The sequence below is a fragment of the Camellia sinensis genome, chromosome 2 (assembly GCF_055761805.1).
Source record: "Camellia sinensis isolate YWXY chromosome 2, ASM5576180v1, whole genome shotgun sequence".
Lineage (NCBI taxonomy): Eukaryota > Viridiplantae > Streptophyta > Magnoliopsida > Ericales > Theaceae > Camellia > Camellia sinensis.
In genome coordinates this window covers 71,783,356-71,801,674 of record NC_138962.1, presented here as the reverse complement: position 1 = coordinate 71,801,674, position 18,319 = coordinate 71,783,356, and the positions used below count along the sequence as shown (strand labels likewise).

The window sequence follows — 18,319 nt, the reverse complement described above, 5'->3', positions numbered from 1 at the left end:
CGGAAGAGAAAAAAGAAGCCAACAGAATAAGGGCAAAGTCACAGTGATTTTGGCTATCTCCATCTTTGGCATTATACAAGAAGTCATTCTCTGGGCCTTACCTCAAGTACGTTCATCCCAGCAAAGTAGAAGCATTCCTGTTTGAAATACACGAAGGGGTGTGCGGAAGTCATCAAGGGGGAAGGTCGCTCGCTTACAGGGCTATTTCGCAAGGATATTGGTGGCCCTATATGCAAGCAGACTCAGAGAAATATGTGAAAAAGTGTGAGAAATGCCAAAAATTCGCGCACCAAATACATCAACCAGCAAGAGAACTCCTACCACTGACAAGCCCATGGCCTTTCGCAATGTGGGGCTTGGACATAGTAGGACCACTTCCAACAGCGCCCGGCGGCAGGAAGTTCTTTCTCGCAGCAACAGACTACTTCACAAAGTGGGTGGAAGCAGAAGCGTTGGCATCAATCAAAGAGAAAGACGTGAAGAAGTTTGTTTGGCAGAATATCATCACTCGGTTTGGCATACCAAAAGCACTGATCTCAGACAATGGTACTCAGTTCGACGGCAAAATCTTCAGAAGCTTTTGTGAAGAGTACAAGATAGAGTTCTACAATTCTACACTGGCATATCCTCAAGCAAATGGGCAAGCAGAAACATCAAATAAAGTTGTCTTGGATGGACTAAAGAAAAGGCTAGAGAAAGCAAAAGGCAAGTGGGCGGAGGAACTTCCTCATGTTTTATGGGCTTACCGCACCACACCTCGGCGATCAACAGGAGAAACACCATTCTCCTTAGCCTACGGAATGGAAGCAGTAATCCCACTAGAAGTTGGCCTCCCCACAATTTGAAGCGAGAATTTTGATCCTGACTTGAATGGAGAAGCCATAACATTGGAACTTGACCTTGCAGAGGAAAGAAGGGAAAGAGCACTGGTTCACATTGCCACATACCAACAAGAGTTGATCAGAAAATACAACAAAAAGGTGCATCCAAGACAATGCAAGATAGGCGATTGGGTACTGCGCAAAGTAATGGGAAACACCTCAAACCCAAGAGATGGCAAGTTAGGCCCAAATTGGGAAGGTCCTTATAAGGTGGTTGGATTAGCAGGCAAAGGGGCATACCACCTCGAAGACAAGGATGGCAAAGCAATCCCTAGGCCATGGAACACGGCCAATCTCAAGTTATTTTACCTTTAGCTTCTCTTTTTTCAAATATGTGTAATTTTTTCTTCCTTCAATAAAACAAGCAATTCTTTTTCAGCACAAGATGTTCTTTGTAAAAGTTAGCCTTAGTAAACATTAGGTATATTGCAAGCATTGTTCTAATTTAGCTGGAAAAAACTAACTTAGAGGTTGGCTGGAATAAACCAACTCTTTTTACTCTTCAGCCAAAGTAAGTGCATGGCTGAAGAGTGGTTGGCTGGAATAAACCAACTCTTTTTACTCTTCAGCCAAAGTAAGTGCATGGCTGAAGAGTGGTTGGCTGGAATAAACCAACTCTTTTTACTCTTCAGCCGAAGTAAGCGCAAGGTTGAAGAGTGGTTGGCTGGAATAAACCAACACTTGTTACTCTTCAGCCAAGGTAAGTGCAAGGCTGAAGAGTGGTTGGCTGGAATAAACCAACACTTGTTACTCTTCAGCCAAAGTAAGTGCATGGCTGAAGAGTGGTTGGCTGGAATAAACCAACTCTTGTTACTTTTCAGCCGAAGTAAGTGCAAGGCTGAAGAGTGGTTGGCTGGAATAAACCAACTCTTGTTACTCTTCAGCCGAAGTAAGCGCAAGGCTGAAGAGTGGTTGGCTGGAATAAACCAACACTTGTTACTCTTCAGCCAAGGTAAGTGCAAGGCTGAAGAGTGGTTGGCTGGAATAAACCAACACTTGTTACTCTTCAGTCGAAGTAAGTGCATGGCTGAGGAGTGGTTGGCTGGAATAAACCAACTCTTGTTACTCTTCAGCCGAAGTAAGTGCAAGGCTAAAGAGTGGTTGGCTGGAATAAACCAACACTTGTTACTCTTCAACCGAAGTAAGTGCATGGCTGAAGAGTGGTTGGCTGGAATAAACCAACTCTTATTACTCTTCAGCCTAAGTAAAGGTATGACTGAAACTGGATTGGCTAGATTAAACACTTTGTACTCCTCAGCCGAAGTGATTATGTCGGCTAAGGAGTGGTTGGCTAGTACGCATAGTTTAACCAGCCAAAACCGAAATAACAGTTGGAGTAACTGAAGGCATTACAAAATACAAGCATACACATCAAAACCGGAGTAAGAATTGCGTAAAATTTTCATTCAATGAAAAGTCATTACAAAGGGGCATAGTTCGGTTACAAAGAAAAAAGGCAACAAATAGAAAAACAGTACAAAGTCAAGAGAAAAGATCTTCAATTTCGGCATCAAATGCGACATCAGCATCAGCAGGAAGACCGGTTTCAGACGCAAGGACGTTTTCAGTCGGAAGAGTGGTTTCGGCCGGAACCACGGTTTCACTTGGTTGATTAATAGTTAGATCTTGCACCATGGGCTCCGACCGAACTACCTGATCTACATTCACAACCGGAGTATCCTCAGGGGCAGAGTCTTTTTCTGAGTCTGAGTCCTCAAGGAATTACTGCTGCATGGCATTGGCGTATTCCATCAGGGAGTTCGGTATAAAGTAGGCTGGAGGGTTGAAAACCTCGGTCTGAGGATCATGATCGAGCTTCTCAACGGCTCCCCTCCAGCCGCACTTAAAGAACAGCTCCTTGGCAGCATTGCATTGTTGGGCATAAGCATCCTCTGCCCTCTTGAAGCCTTGTTTGTCAGCCTCCTTTGCCTTCTCTTTTATTTCGGCATCTTTCTTCCTTTCAAGCTTCACCAGCTCGCGCAGGTATTTGTCCTTCAAAGCTATGGCAGTCTTCTGCCTTTCTGCCTCTGTCGAGCTAACTAGTCCGGTCAGCCTGCTGTTCTCAGCCTGCAGCTCGGCCATTTGCTTCTTAATGTCTTCTACCTCGGCCGACATCAGTTCGGCTTCGGCCACTGCGTCCCTCGTAGTTTGTCTAAGTTCCAGCACTTTCTTGTGAGTGTTGTAGTTTTTTTGAATCGCCTGACAAAACAAGGACTTATAATGAGCCGAAGTAAAAGCTTAAAAAACTAGACGAAAAAACGGACGGAGATACTTACCAGGATCATGGACTTCGTTGCAGACCGAATGGACTTTAATTCGGTGTTTAGCTGCTTTTTGTGGTGCTCCATATCCTTAGGGAGGCACACACTCTTGGCCAGACTAAAGGCCAACATGTGATCTTTTTCGGCGACAACCGAATCAGCATCTGAGACATCTCGGTTGTTGAATGTAAGTCTTGGTGCCCAACTGATGGTAGTTCGGTCGTTGGGCTCCGGTTGGGGGCTCGGCGGCAAGACCGGTGAAACAGCAGTCTCATCTTCGTCAACCAAACTTGGTTCAGACTCGATGGTTCGTGCACGCTTGGTTCAGCACGATGAAGACGGCTGTTAAGAGGGGAGGGCCACAACGACAGGCTGTGCTTGGCTGGGTGACGGTACTTCGGGCCTGCTTGTCTCGGTCAGAAGTGCCCTCAGTCTGTTCTTTTTGGCCATTTCCTCTTCAGCAGTTAAAGGAATTAATCTTATTTGTGGCAAGTTTGGGTCCAGCTCCGGAGCGTCTTCGAGAAGAAAGTCGGTTACCCTTGCTTTTCGGCGACCGCTATACCGGTAGGTCGGCTCAAAGTTTAGAAGCTTAGCCCAACTCCTTTCTTTACACCGTAGTGCGGCTCGCAAAATCGCAAGGTTGGGATAGCTATATAGGGAACGGAGGTGGGCGAAATCTGCAAAAAAGAGAACTGTTAGTTCGGTTAATAGACTAAAAAAACCGAAATAAAATACATGGAAGAGGACCGAAGTCGAATTACCGGGCTCTCCCTTTTTCCAATTTATAGGTCGGCCAGGAATTTGGGCTTGAAAATCCTCAAAGTTCCCAGAGACCCAGAAAAAATCATCGTCATTAAGGTCTTTGTCCGGTGTGTATTTAACTATCTTCTCTCGGCGGCGGCGAATCCTAAGGTAGTAGACCCACCCGTCATCTTTTGAGCCGATGGAGTATTGATGGAAAATTTCGGCCAGGCCAAGGTTTAGTCCGATTTGGTGGTTCAGTGCGGCTATTCCCATAATAATACGGTATGTATTGGTGGACAGTTGGGTGGGGCATAATCTAGTCTGCCTAAGAAATTCACAGATCAATGGTTGGACAGGAAACCGTAGTCCGGTTTCTATTATGGACTGAAGGGTAAAAGGGACGAAGCCTTCTTTTTCCCAAGGAATAACATTTTTTTCGGCCAACATCAGAGGGACATCATCAGGAATATGGTAATCTTGCCTAAATTCGGCCATACCACCAGGGGTCTCAACTAGATACCTATACTTACCCATCAAGTGTATAATTTACTAATAATTTATATCGGTGCAAAAATCGTGCTCAGTAGCTCGGTTGAGCGCACGTAGGAGTGCCTGGGTAACCTAAGTCTGCAAAGTAGAAAACAGAGGGGGTTAAAGCACTGATCATTGGACCGTGCTACAATTTAAAAGCAAGGTATAAGAGCCCTACTTCGGCCTCAAAAAAAAACTGGTCCTATCTCGGTTCATCAAAAGTTTTGATAGCTCGGTTTGAGCAGTTTGCTCGTTAGACCGGTTTATCGTCTAGGGGCAGCTTTCTGAGTTCGGTCTAAAAAACTAAGAAAGCTGGTTTAGCCTCGAGGCCTAAATCGGTTGTAGTGTGAATAAAGTTACTTCGGTTAAGCCTCTAGGGGCAGCTTTCTGAGTTCGGTTTAGAAACTAAGAAAGCTGGCTTGGCCCCAAAAGCTTAGTTCGGTTGAAACCGAGGTTCCTAGTTTGATATGTTCAAAACTCGGTGATCTTATTTCGGCTAAAGTGAGTCAGGCGTTGGTGACTCTTTGAGACTTTCAAGTTCTAGTTCGGTTACTGGATACAGTGATCTACCTATTTAGGGCAAACAGGATCCTAGTTCGGTTACTACCTAATTTTGGATCTAAGGTTGAAGAAGGGGGATCCGATGATAGGAAAGTAGCAGCAAAGTCAGTCTTCAGGAGCACCGGAAGAACAGCAAAAACACAGAGAGAGAAGATGAAGAATGGAAGCTGAATGATTCAAGAAAAAGAAAGGTTATTTTGTGAAAGAGGAAAGAGAGAAAAGCGGCAAAAAGGGGCGGGACTGTTCAAAAAGTTCGAAGTACGAAGGCGGCGTGATAACAGCTCACAGCCAATCAGAGCCCGCCACGTGGCAAAGGAAAGGGAAGCGTTACAGTCGTGATTGAAGAGACGTTTTGACCGGATTAAAGCAGAGCTCAGAGTAGAACCAGCTCGGCTGGATACGCTGAAGGGTTTTTATCTCGGCTGGAAAGACTTGTAGAACTTCAGCTCGGTTGAAGGATTTGTAATCTCAATCATGCTGTGCAGATGAAATTAAGGGGCAATTGAGAGGGTAATTTTTGGGAAAGAATTGGGCCGAGCTGTGAGTTGGGCCCTGCGGCCCAAAGTGTGAAGGAATCGGTAAGAAGCCGTAATGTTATTTCGGCCCAGTAGAGGTATAGATACTCCGGCCCAGGAGAAGTGTAGTTATTCCGGCCCAGGAGAAGTGTGGTTACTCCGGTTCAAGAATGTGTAAAGCAACTCCGGTCCAGTGGCAATTTGAAGGGAAAGCCGAGATAAGGAGTTGGAGGAGAAAACCGAGCTAAGGACAGGTCGGCCTTCTCTGTGGCTCCGCATAGCCAAGCTTATTTCGGTCATATAGTAGTTCGGCCAAAGTGAAAACCATCCCACTTGGTTTAAGCAGTGGGAGAGGGTGAAAAAGGATAAGCATTATCCTTAGGAGTATGAATCCTAGGAGGACTCTGCATGGAGAAATACAAGTCCTACTAGGATTGTGCCACAGGAAACTTATAAAAGCTCACAAACATCACCTTGGAGGAGGTAATTGAACACAATTTTTTCTGAGAACATAGAGCTTTGTCTATTTGTCAAGTTTTCTGACTTGGGCATCGGAGAAGTTTCCGGCACACACCCGCCAGCTAGCTCACGTTTGTGTTTTCAGGTGACAAAGCGACGTCGTACGGAGGAGCGTGGACTTGGTCAACAGGATTATACGAGGAGGATTATTTCCTCCCCGTACAGGTAGCGTTTGGTTTAGTTTTAGAATCATGATTCAAGAATATAGTTGTATTTTGAGTTTATGAGTTGTTGAATCATGATTTGAAAAGAAAAAATTTGTTTGGGTATGAATTTTGAAAAAAGTATTTAATTGAATTTTGAATTTTTGAAATGAGTTTTGAAATAAGAAAAGTTGTTTGGTTTTGAGTTTTAAAAAGATTTTTCAAAACTTAATTCAAAAAATTATAACTCATAACCAAACGCACAATTCAACACTCTATTGAAAATTCTATTCAAAACTCATACCCAAACTTTTTTTTAAATTCAATTCAAAAAAATAATTATTGAAAAAAATAAATTTTTTATTTAAAAAATTCAAAAAATTCTGAAAATATTTTTTTATTTAAAATATTAAAAAATGTATATTATTTTTTTGTTAAAAAAATATTCAACTAGTACTTTAAAATTACTTTTGAGTGTATATTTGATTGAAATTTTTTTAATTGTTTTGTTTAAAAATGTTTTTTTTATTTTTAAAAAATTATTGTGACAAATTAATTTTTATTTAATTTGTTTTTTGTTAATTTTAAATAAATAGCCAAATAATTTGTCATTTTGGTCTAAAAATAATAATTTCTATATTTAAAAAATATCAAAAACAAATATTTTTTTTTCTTCAAATAACAGGTGAAGATTGAAAAAAAAAAAAGAAAAAAAAAGTGCATTGTTCCTGTCAATTGGTCGAACGTTCGACAGGATGTCTGGCCGGACGATTAGGTATACCCAAAAATTCAAAAACTGTTGGGAGGATGTCTAGACGGACGACCGAGTAGATCCAAAAATTCGAAAACTCTCTAGTTACCAAACACGTTTTGAAATGTAATTTGAAATCATATTTTGAAAACTATAATCAAATAAAGAGTTGAAATATAAGGGTGGAATCATGATTCCACAATCGCACCAAACAGATTAGTATGTCTAACTACAATTACACTAGGTCCATGGTAACCTCACATGAATAAAGGGAATATACAGTTCTAACTGATATCTGATAAAAAAAACATAAATATGAATAGCATGAAAAAAAGTAAGGAAATCAAATGTGAAATTTATATATAAGAATAATTTAGAAATACAAAATGCATGATATAGCTTCAACAACCCCCTTCACTCCTGTGATTCTTTCCTCCACCGTCCTCCCATTCTCTGCCACTCCCTCCCCAACTCCTTCCTCTTCTTCTTCATATATCTAGGGTTTCAAGGTGCAATGGGAATGGGGTTTTCTTCCTAAATCTATGGTTTCAAAGTGATGCGAGGATGGGATTACGGAGGTGGAGGTTAGGGAAACAAGAATCACGGGAGGGGAGTTGGCTATGACAAGATGAGAGGGAACTGAAGGTGGTGACAAGTAGTTATTTTTGTATTTTCAATCTATAATACAATTGTGTTTAAAAAAAAAAAAATCCTACTATGTAACATAAAATTATATTATATGTAACTTAAAAGGTATTTTTTCATTTTACAATAATTATACAATAACATATATATATATATATTATGATAATATTAAGGGGTTGTTTGGGGTGTCTTAAATAAGTGTACTTTTTGGATTAAAAAATTGAGGAAAAAAATATGGATGTTTGAGTTAACTTTTTGACTTTTTATGGAAGAATGTGTATTAAAAAATTGTATAAATTAGTGTGTAGGGAAAAATTAGAATTGAAAGTTGTGCAGCCGTAATTTCTGACTTTTGATGAATAGTAATGACTTTTTAACTTTTTGAGTAACTTTTTGACTTTTTTTTAACTTGCCAAACTTGACCTAAATATAAATTTATAATAAGTCTTCGTATCAAACACATATTTGACACTATTGTCAGTGATCTCGATTTTACAACAATAAATGACTGAATCAATATCAATAAGACAACCCATTAAAATTTCTCAATAATTAAGTGGAAAAAAATCATCAAAAACAAAAATGAGAAAAACCGAAAAAAACAATCAAGAAAAGCTTATCAGCCAATGGGCTATGGAGAAACATATATGACACTACACCTATGTTTAGATCATGGATAATAAAAAATTTAGAAAAAAAAAAAAACTTATATTTCATTCTGATCTCTCTCACATTTTCTATTGTTCTTTTCAAATCTCTACTCTACCTAAATTCATGATCCAAAACAAAGCCTAAAATATTTATCCAAGAACTTCCAAGGCTGCCCAGAGCATTAGACAGTTTATGTGGCAACCATATCATGCATATCATTTTTGCACTTATTTGATTATGTGATTTTGAATGTGATTTGCATAATATGTGTTTTAATTGTTTGATTTGCATTTGATACATTGGTAGGAATTATAATTGAATCAGGAATTTTGAATTAGAATGGAAGACTTAATGACTTAGAAAACGATAAATGATTAGCTCAATAGCTTAATTTAATATTTAAAACTTTATGGGAATTTAATTAAAAATTTGATTCAAATTAAAAATAATCAATTAGGCAATGTGTGATTAATTAGTTTTAAGCTTGCTTAATTAACGTATTCTAATCCTACCTATATATATAATACATAGAGAAGAGACTTGAGCTCATTTTCAACAATTGAGCTGAGATTTAGAGAGAGAGAGAGGGAGATTGTAGAATTGAGTAGGAAGAAGAGCAATTAAGGGAATTTAGCTAGCAAATCATCAATTCAAGTTCAAGGTAAGTAATTGACCTCTAACTCTTGTAATTGATTCACTTAAGAGTTGAATTCATGAAGTAATTAGAAAGATTTACATGAAATTTGCAAGGAATTATGAAAGAAGATGATGAATAGTAAGCTAGGTGCATGTTCATGGAAGATTGTGCTTTGTTTCATCATTTTTGGTTTTGGTTTTGAAATCCTTACATGCATGAGAGTTTTAACTTGGCATATTTTCAGAAAATTTCCATGAGGCTTGTTTTCCATTGCATGATCATGTTCTTCAAGGTGAGGTGTTGAAAATTCCACATGCATGAAGGTTTCGATATCAATTTTGGTAATTGATAATGTTTTGAGTTAATGGTTTCAAAATTGGTCACGAACTCTTTTTCAAAGAGTTTTTATGTTTTTGAATAAGCCATGCAAGTCCTCAAGTCTTGAAAGTGTTTGGAAACTCAATCTTTTAGTTTTGAAAAATAGAATTCGTGCAGACCGCTCGAGCGCACATTTCGATCATCCAACATTTTTGTAGATTTTCCATACCACTCGAGCGAACAAGTTCTCACTATAGCCTACATTTGTAACATCCAGAATCTCATTTTGCAGACTTAGATACTGAGAGCTAGCATTCACCGCTTGAGCGACGAAAGCACCGCTCAAGCGAACAACATTCACCGCTCGAGCGACGAAAACACCACTTGAGCGAACACTTTGTTTTCAGCAAGCTTTGTACAACACTTTCATGTGCATATTTTTGTTCCCTTCTTCCTCAGAGCATTCTTGGACATGGTTTAAGCCTCATTAAGAGAGTAATAAGTTAGAAACCAAACATAAGAAAATGGATTAGATTAAAAGTATTTGATTTAATAGCGTGGTTCAATGTGTATTCATTTATGGGTTGGACACCTAAGGTCTAACAATCATTCAAGCACACTATTAATAATATCTCTATAAAGATATGTTTGAAACGTATTTTAGAATTGTTTCAAGTGTTTTTAGAAACTTATTTTCTATATATTAATGAAGATCCTTTTTGTAAATGTACTCGTGGCATCCTATAGTGAGGTCCTGCCTGGAGGATATAATATTGTGGCCCACTAAATGATTGAAGTACAGAGATCTCTGATGTTTGACCCGAGTAGTTCCATTGTCTGACTTTTATGGTCCCATTGTGTTGACCTACATGGTCCCATTCATTTTGGCCTATTGGCCCCATTGTTACTCTATTGGAGGTTATCACTTATTACGCTTCGATAATGGATTTTGTTTATTGCAATTGCTTTGCTATGAATTCGATACATGATTCGTTTTGGAAATGCAAGATATGTTTTGTAACATGTTTGGATTTCATTCATTAACCTCTTTATATTGATGTTATTCATTGGGCTTTAACTCACCCGTTTCTCTATATCTATGTAGGTGAGCATTTGGGAGACTAGGTGTAGAGGTTGCCTCGAGAGTCCGCCTTTCATGAAGCCAATTGTGGAGTGCTTCCAAGATGAGGCATTAGCTTGGACTTGTAAAGAGCCAAGCTTTTGTTAAGCTTTGTTGTATTTTGTTTCGTCTTTTGTTTGGTCTTGTATGTATATAAGAAGTTTAAACTTATTGTTAGTATTATAAGTTTGGATGCAATGTTTAATTTTTTTGAGGTTTATTATGTAAACACAGTTCAATGAATAATGTTATTTCTGTTTTTGCTTCTGCTTTAAGCCCAGATATTTAATTAATATTTTGTGTTTGTCTAAAAGGCCGAAAATAATCTATCATTACTAGCTGATCATAATTCAAACTTCTAGAAACAAGTTCGAGTCATAACAGTTTAATTAGAATTGACGTAATAATAAGATGTTTGGAAATAAAGCAGACAAAGCAATAGTAAGTTATCTGGGAAACACAGTAGTAAGTGCTCAAATCTACAGTGCTAGGTGGCTGCCTAAACTGCAACAAACCTATTTCAACCAGGTATTTCCCTCTTCATGGATAACCATGGTTCACAGCTTTCCTCCAGTCGAGGGTCCACTTTAGATTATTTTGGACTCATTTTAAATTTCAAACGGTTCATTTTTAGTACATCTTGAGTAGATTATCTATACAAAAAGTAAATTGATCGAACACCAATAGTTATTTGTTTACATCACATTTGTTTTTAAAATAATAGATGAAATGTACAATTTTAAAAATAAACCATCTACTTAAAATAAAAATAAAAAATTTATGATCAATTCACGATATTCAATTAACATAATTTTTTTTTTACTTGAGAGACTAAAAAATAAACATTTCACATCAACAAAATGAACCCAAAATGGGCTTAAAATCATCTAAATTGGACCCTATCTGCATTGGAGGGAAGCCCCATCCAAAATATGTTTACTCAAGAAACATTAAAAAGATTAATATTTGAGAAAGTGAACCCAAAATGGGACCAAAATCATATAAACTTCCAAAATGAAGACATAGTTCTATCATGAAGATGATCAAGTAATTACTTGCATGAAATTAGCTTCAACTAAAGAAATCAATTTGAAAACAAAAATGAGCACACCACAATAAAGAGAAGTCATTTTTAAATTAAACAAAAAAAAGAAAAAACTCAAACCACCAATTTACAAGCAACTTCTATCATCTAAAGCATATCCTGCTGAGCAACTAAATCATGAGAAAACAAGACAGGTTTTGACTATCCAAAGTAAAAGAACCACCACTAGATGCACAGCAATTCTTGCTGAATTTTTAAACCACAGCAAAACCATGATGACAAAATAAAAGAGATCTACCCTCAAAATCTACCTCCTCTTTGCTCGCTTGGGGGCAGCACTACTAGGACCAGCCCGAGACTTCCCAAAAACCTTCATTTTCTTTCTCCTCTCCTCTTCGCTGTCTGATTCATCCCCATTCTCCTTGTCTGCATTGCTTGCTTCCCTCTCCAGCTCTTCCCATGTCTTGCCCTTTTCTTCCTCTGATTCATCCTCAGAGTCCTCTTCCTCGTCATCCTCAGACTCTACCAGCGATGCACTGTCAGAATCCTCATCTTCTGATTCTGAATCGGGCTCGGCATCTGATGGCTCATAACCTTGGTCTGACTCCTCTGAGTTCTCAGAATCCGAATCACTACCCTCCAAATTCAAGAACTCCCACCCCCCGTCCTCTATGAACCTTTGTGGGTCATCAGTGATGGTCTTCAATATGGGACGCCAGTTCAGATTCAGCCTGCTTTCATAATACTTGAGGTCTGTTGTGTCGAGCCATTCCTTGATGCCATCAAGTGACGTAGAAGGAATAGAATCAATTCGAAGAACGTCTCGCTTGAAGTCCTTGAATACAATAGCCATGTCAAAATTCTTCTGCCCGAGACCAACTCTCTCCAAGTTCACGATCTCAATCTCGCTTAAAGTGACCACAAGGCAAGGAGTTTCTATCAATTCAACCAAGCAGCTTGACGTAGGGACAATGAAAGCCGAGGCCTTATAGGGAACTCCATGGAAACCAAGTTCCCTTAAAGGTTGATCAAACTCGAGGTCAAGTACTTTGAATTGGGGCTGTCCCCAGAGATCATTCACCCGATTCACAAAGTTCTGGAAACCCATGTTGATTTTGTTCTTCCTGTCCCTTTCCCGTTGCTCTTCCTCGATTTCATCAGGGTCATATGCAGATCTCTTTCCACCTCCAAGAGTCTGGACCACATCCATCACCTCAGTATAGAACTGCACATCCTTGGTTTTCTTGTTTCCAACCATTATATGGTTATGCAGATGAAAGTGAAGAAGAGTGATCATTTCCTTCTCTGCAGGCTGGAAGAATGCATGTTTGATATTTCCATACATAAGGTCAACACGCTCATCTTGCCTTGAGGTTGAATACCGAAATCCATTTGTGTGAGCTTCTAGTGAACCAGGCATCTTTCTTGCACGCCCCCCAAAAGTGGGGCGTATCCAAACATCAGTCAACCTTATTGGTCTAAATTTATTCCCTGCTAGTACAAGCTTCTCCTGAGTAACCAAAGTTGCCCGCTCAGCTCTCTCAGACTCCCTAGCTACAACATTCCGCCTAAGTGTTTTTATCAGCTGTACCACTTCACTTATGTGCCTTGGGTCCTTGGAGCGAAATGAGACCTCTTTCAGATATATAGATCCTTGATTCTTCAAAGAGTTTGCATCATGAGGACTGAACGGCGTGCCAGGAACATTAAATATGATGCGAATATAGCAGTTTCGATTGGTGTCCTGCTGGCTGGAGACAGTCTTCACTGTGGCAACATGAAAAGGGACCATGCTGCCATATATAGGGAGGAGGATGGCCTCATTCTTCTGGTCAACTTGAATCATCATTTCCCTAGGAGGGGGCAGGTCATTGACAGTCTTATAGGCGATTAGCTCACTCGAAGTCTTCGTGGAATTACGATTATCTCCAGTTACAGACCCCCCACCGGCAAGACGTCTGACAGTTTCTTCAGTCTTCTGGCGAGCAAGTTCTGCCTGGTGCTGCCTTCGGAGCTCTTCCTTCGATATCTCGTGATTGTCTGACCTGAGAGTTGCCTTGGAATATAAGGACTCAGTACCATTGGCCTCAGCTTTCACCTTAGGCAGTTCCTCTTCTTCCTCATCATCATTGAATGAATAAGCCACATCCTTAACAGCCTTGGAACTCAACATAGTTGCCACATCATGGCCCTTCTCAGTAACAATAACAGTGTCTGCAAGTAACAGAGAGTAATTCTGGCTCTTCAGATTCTTGCTTCGTGTTTGTAAGTTCTGGAAACCAAGTGTGACATTAAAAACCATGCCTGGTTTTAACACTCGTTCATTCTTGGCAGCAAGACTTAAGCCTGACTCGCGGAACTCCAAACCAATTCCTGTCCCAGCAGATTTTGTGAGGTTGGCAACCAAATCAGGAGCATCCCTCTCAACCACAGATAGGGCTGCTTGATACACGGAACTTACTTTGTTCCCAGGTTTCAATGCACCAATTGCTGCTTCATGAGCCTTGAGTAGAACCTCGTAAGCCTTACCCTGTGTTGGAGTAGAATCAATTAGAAAAGTCCTGGCAATATTTGAACAGTAGCTGTTATACCGAGATCCAATGGCACAAATGATCACACTGGCAGAATCGTAGTACAGATACTCGTCGTCACTTGATGCACTAGGTCTGAGATCAAAATTCCCACCACTCTGAAAGATTGGAGGGTAACAGATATCTACATTTTCAGCCTTCAGTTTCACCTTAACTCCAGTAGGATCCAGTATGGCCTTCTCAGTGTCATCCATTATTGAAGAATGTGCGACTTTTTTCTCCTCATCAATGACCTTTTCTAGTTTTGGAACCACAAAATTCTTCATCACACTAGCAGTCAAATATGCAGCTTTTTTCACATTTGTGATCTCATGACCCTCCTTAACCGCAAAAAGGTCAGACAACCCATTGGTTATATCACCAAGCTGAAGGTTCGAATTCTTCAGCTTCTCAGCCCATTTCTCCAATAGTTTACCCTCTGGGATCTCTTTTGCTATATATCCAACAACAGGATTATCATGACCTTCCAGCTTTGATTGAGCACGGATGGTACGAAATATAGCATCCATTTGTGCAGTCCCATCATCATTCTTTGGCTTCACATGCATTACAACTTCCACACCCACAGCCTCCTTAGAAGACCTTTTCACAGTTTCAAGCAAAGAAGCCTTCTTCTGGCTACACAAGAAATGGATCTGCTTGTCCATAAATATCATTATCGTATCTGGGAACTCATAACCAAGCAACCAAATGTTCAGAGCAGAGGATTTCAGGTATCGCAGATCCTCTGATGGAGGAGGTGTAGGAACTGCGAGGACATCAGAAGATCCCCAGAGGTCAGATTTGTGTTCACGCCAGTTGGAGTAAAGGGCCTTCAGCCGTCTGCTGAAGACCTCTAAATCAATAGTGTAAGCATTCCCTGCCCCAGGAGCCCTCCCATTTGCAGGTGGGCCATTTCCATTTCTGTTCTCTGCCATCTCAGGTTTACTGATTCCAGAACTAGTCTGCACAACAAACAAAGAAAAAGAAAAAGAAAAAGAAAAAAGAAGTTAACTTACACAACAATTCAACAATTTAACTCTCACGAAAAGTCTTAATAGGATCCGGGAACAAGGTTATCCAGTCTTGGTTTTTTTCTTTTCTTTTTAATGCTGTGTTTGAGTTGCTATTAGACACATATCTATATATTATATAAACAAAAGGGAGTTTCTAATGAGAAGCCTCCTAAGGAAGTAAACTTACACATATCGAAATTTAATTCTATTATTATCATAGATTTCATTTACTTAATTCTTTCCCTTTTTTTCAAAACTTTTTCAGTTGATGATTCATCTGCAAGGGTGCAAAACATGAAAACAAGTAAACTACATCAAGAAATAGAGTAAGCAGTAGCACTATATGAAGTTAAAAAACATAAGTCTTCGAATCACAGACCCGAAATTCAGAAACCAGGGTTCAACTTTTGAGTCTCTTCAACTTCAAAATTGAAAAAGAAAAATTAAAAAACACATACAAGCAAGAACACAATCTAAAATATTTAAAAATCATACCGTTTCCCCCAAAATGACAAACCCCGAAGCACTCTACATTCATACGAATTTCACATCTCAAGCAAAACTAGGGTTTCTCGAAGTTGCTTTTTAATTTCTATTTTATTTATCGATTTCATTTATTTAATTTTGTTTTACCTTTTCAATTAACGATTCAATTGCAAGAGCGAGAAAGATGAAAACAAGTAACGAAATTAAATCAAGAAATAGGGTAAGCACTTACTCTATGTGAAGTTATAAGACAGAAGACCTTGAATCAGAGACCCGAATTCCAGAAACTAGGGTTCAACTTTGAGTCTCTTAAACTTCAAAATCCAAAAAAAAACACACACAAACAAGCATAAACAAACAATCTAAAATGCTCGAAAACCCTACTGTTCCCCCAAAAGTAAAAACCCCAAAGTTTGTTATATTCATGCGAATTTCACATCTGAAGAAAACTGGGGTTTCTCGAGGTCGGGAAAACTTCCAGAACTGCGTAAATGAAAGCAAAATACAAGGAAAAAACTTACATTTATTGAAGCGGTGAGTGATATTCAGATCCAGCAACCGAATTTTCTGATGTCTATTAGGGTTTGGTTTCGATACGGAGGCTGCTAAGGAACTCTTCGAAGGGTATAAACTAGGGATAGGGTTTTCGAAAACTTCAAAGTAGATTGAAGTGAGCATGCGATGAGAAATAAATGAATCAAAAATCATTGAAGATTGATATGAAGTTGAGATATACTTCGAAGAACAGAACAAATTCTAGAGAGAAGAAAAAATCGATGCAAATGAGAAGAAAAAATGCTACAGAGAGAGAGAGAGAGAGAGAGAGGAACGAGGGAGATTGAATTTCGAGGCCTCCAGAACGCGGGAATTTATGTGAAAGGCGGTTTCTAAACGAAAATCAGGCTCGCATCCGATAGGGGTCGGGTTTGGACTGGGCCGGACCGGGCCAGCATTAGACAATAAGAGGTTTTGTCTGTCCGTTTGGTCCGGTCTTAATGTTGACGGTGTATATTTGTTAAAGTCTCATCTAAAAAATAATTATAAATTGAAACTCTTTCATCGGCTTATATATTTAAAAAAAATTAATATTTTATAATTAAATTAAATTATTGTGGGGACATAATTTTTAGGTGACAACACGTGGTTGAGGTGTCATTGAAGTGTCAACCGAGGTGCAACGTGTCCTAGTCATGATGCTGAGGTAATCTCGATTAGGTCGAAGTTATCTGCGAAAAAATCGGAATCCGGAATAAGTGAATAAGGGACAAGAGTCCTAAAAGGGGAGAAGAATTTAGTTTGGATAAAGATAAGATTTTAGAGAGTTTATCCCAATACTACTTGGAGTCCAAGATTAGCAATAATTCTAAGTGCATTAAAGCTAGACTTCTATTGAGATTAGGTAAGTGTTGGCTATAAAAGAGGCACCTCCATGAGTCTAAGGTATGCTTTTTATGCTCTGAATAGTGAGTTAAACACTTTTTGTTATCTTTGAGAGATAACTGACTTGATTGTCGGAGTGCCCCTGGATGGACGAACCACTGCCGGAATCTCTTCTTTCTGTGACAGGTCGTTCGAACTTAATCTATTCTGTTAGTGTTCTCCAACCGAGTGCTTGATTGGCAGTGTGATCGGAAATTGACACACACAATTATATACTATATTTCTTAAATAAATATATTGACATCATTATAAATTGAAAGATTTCTTAAATAAATTTAATTACACATAATCGCAAATGTGAGTTTTAATAAAATTAATAAAAACAAAATATAGATCTCAATAAAAATATATATTTTAATATATTATAATTAATTAATTAATCGGTCGTGCTAGGGAGCTCGAAAATGAGCTCCTCGAATCCCCCAATTTTTTTTTTTTTTTTTTTCAGAAGCAGAAAATCAGAAAGAAGAAGGAAGAAGGAGAAGAGAAGGAATGAGGAAGGAGGAGGAGGAGGAGGAGGAGAGGAACTGGAGGGGGCCATAATCACAGGAGAGGAGGAGGCGGAGGCGGAGGCGGGGCTGGGCTGGGCGGCGATCGGGCTGGGCTAAACGACGACGGGGATGACGAGTTGCGACATCCCGGCGACGAGCTCTTCCCTGCGACGGCGACGAGCTTCGACCTGCCTCTCCCTCTCCCTCTCTCTTTCTCTCCCTCTCCCTCTTCTGGTCTCAGAGCTGCATGAAGAAGACGAAGGAAAAAGGGGGGAAAAAAAAATGCCCAAAACGACGTCGTTTTGGGCATTAGGGGGATTAGGGGGGAAGAATTTCGAGCTCTCAAACATTATTCTTAATTAATTTAATAGCAAGCGGAGTTGAAAGTAATACATCCCAAGTACAAACTCATTAATATATCATGTTGGAAATGTTGGCTCAACCCTGCCCTATGGGTTAAAATAACATTTCCAAATCCTTAAAAAATAGTCGGGCCGAACTGGGTGAGCCAATGGGCCAATGTCCATCCTTACATCCGACTCTATACATCTTTCGAACATGTCCAAAATCCGTCAGGTTAGACGGGGTTATACAAGTTTGATACTCACCCGATCTCGTATTGTTTTTTATTTTTAGCTTTCTCTAAATATATATATATATATATTTCATATTTAAAAAAAAAAAAACGAAGGTATGACCATGAAAAAAAAAAATAAATAAAAATTATCAAAGAGATTCATGGAAGAAATCGAGTGACCACATAAATTTCCGCTACTATCATAGAAGAATGGAAATGTGTTTTTAAGAAAATAAAGCCTTCTAATTTGTTTTAAAAATAATGTGAGAAATCATAAATTTTTAATGTTTTTATTTTTATTTTTAATGTTTAAAAAGTTGTTGAAAAGTTGCTTGTTAATGTTTTTATTTTTATTTTTAAAAATTGAAAACATTATCAAATAACCCCACCAAAATTAAAATTATTTGATATGTTCGA

General features: G+C 38.9%; 1 protein-coding gene across 2 annotated transcripts; it reads right to left on the bottom strand.

Annotated features, from left to right (window-relative positions):
* Positions 1–11,393: 11,393 nt before the first annotated feature.
* On the bottom strand, positions 11,394–16,337 carry LOC114310672 (FACT complex subunit SPT16). 2 transcript variants are annotated; one of them, XM_028256742.2, is made up of 3 exons: positions 15,916–16,337; positions 15,627–15,708; positions 11,394–14,857 (listed from the first exon to the last, which is right to left on the bottom strand). In XM_028256742.2, the coding sequence occupies exon 3, from the start codon at positions 14,828–14,830 to the stop codon at positions 11,630–11,632; it is 3,201 nt and encodes a 1,066-aa protein (XP_028112543.2). In that variant the 5' UTR covers positions 14,831–14,857; positions 15,627–15,708; positions 15,916–16,337; the 3' UTR covers positions 11,394–11,629. The 2 variants fall into 2 exon arrangements, with proteins under 2 accessions (XP_028112543.2, XP_028112544.2); XM_028256743.2 differs by lacking the exon at positions 15,627–15,708 and having other exon boundaries at positions 15,916–16,327.
* Positions 16,338–18,319: the final 1,982 nt, after the last annotated feature.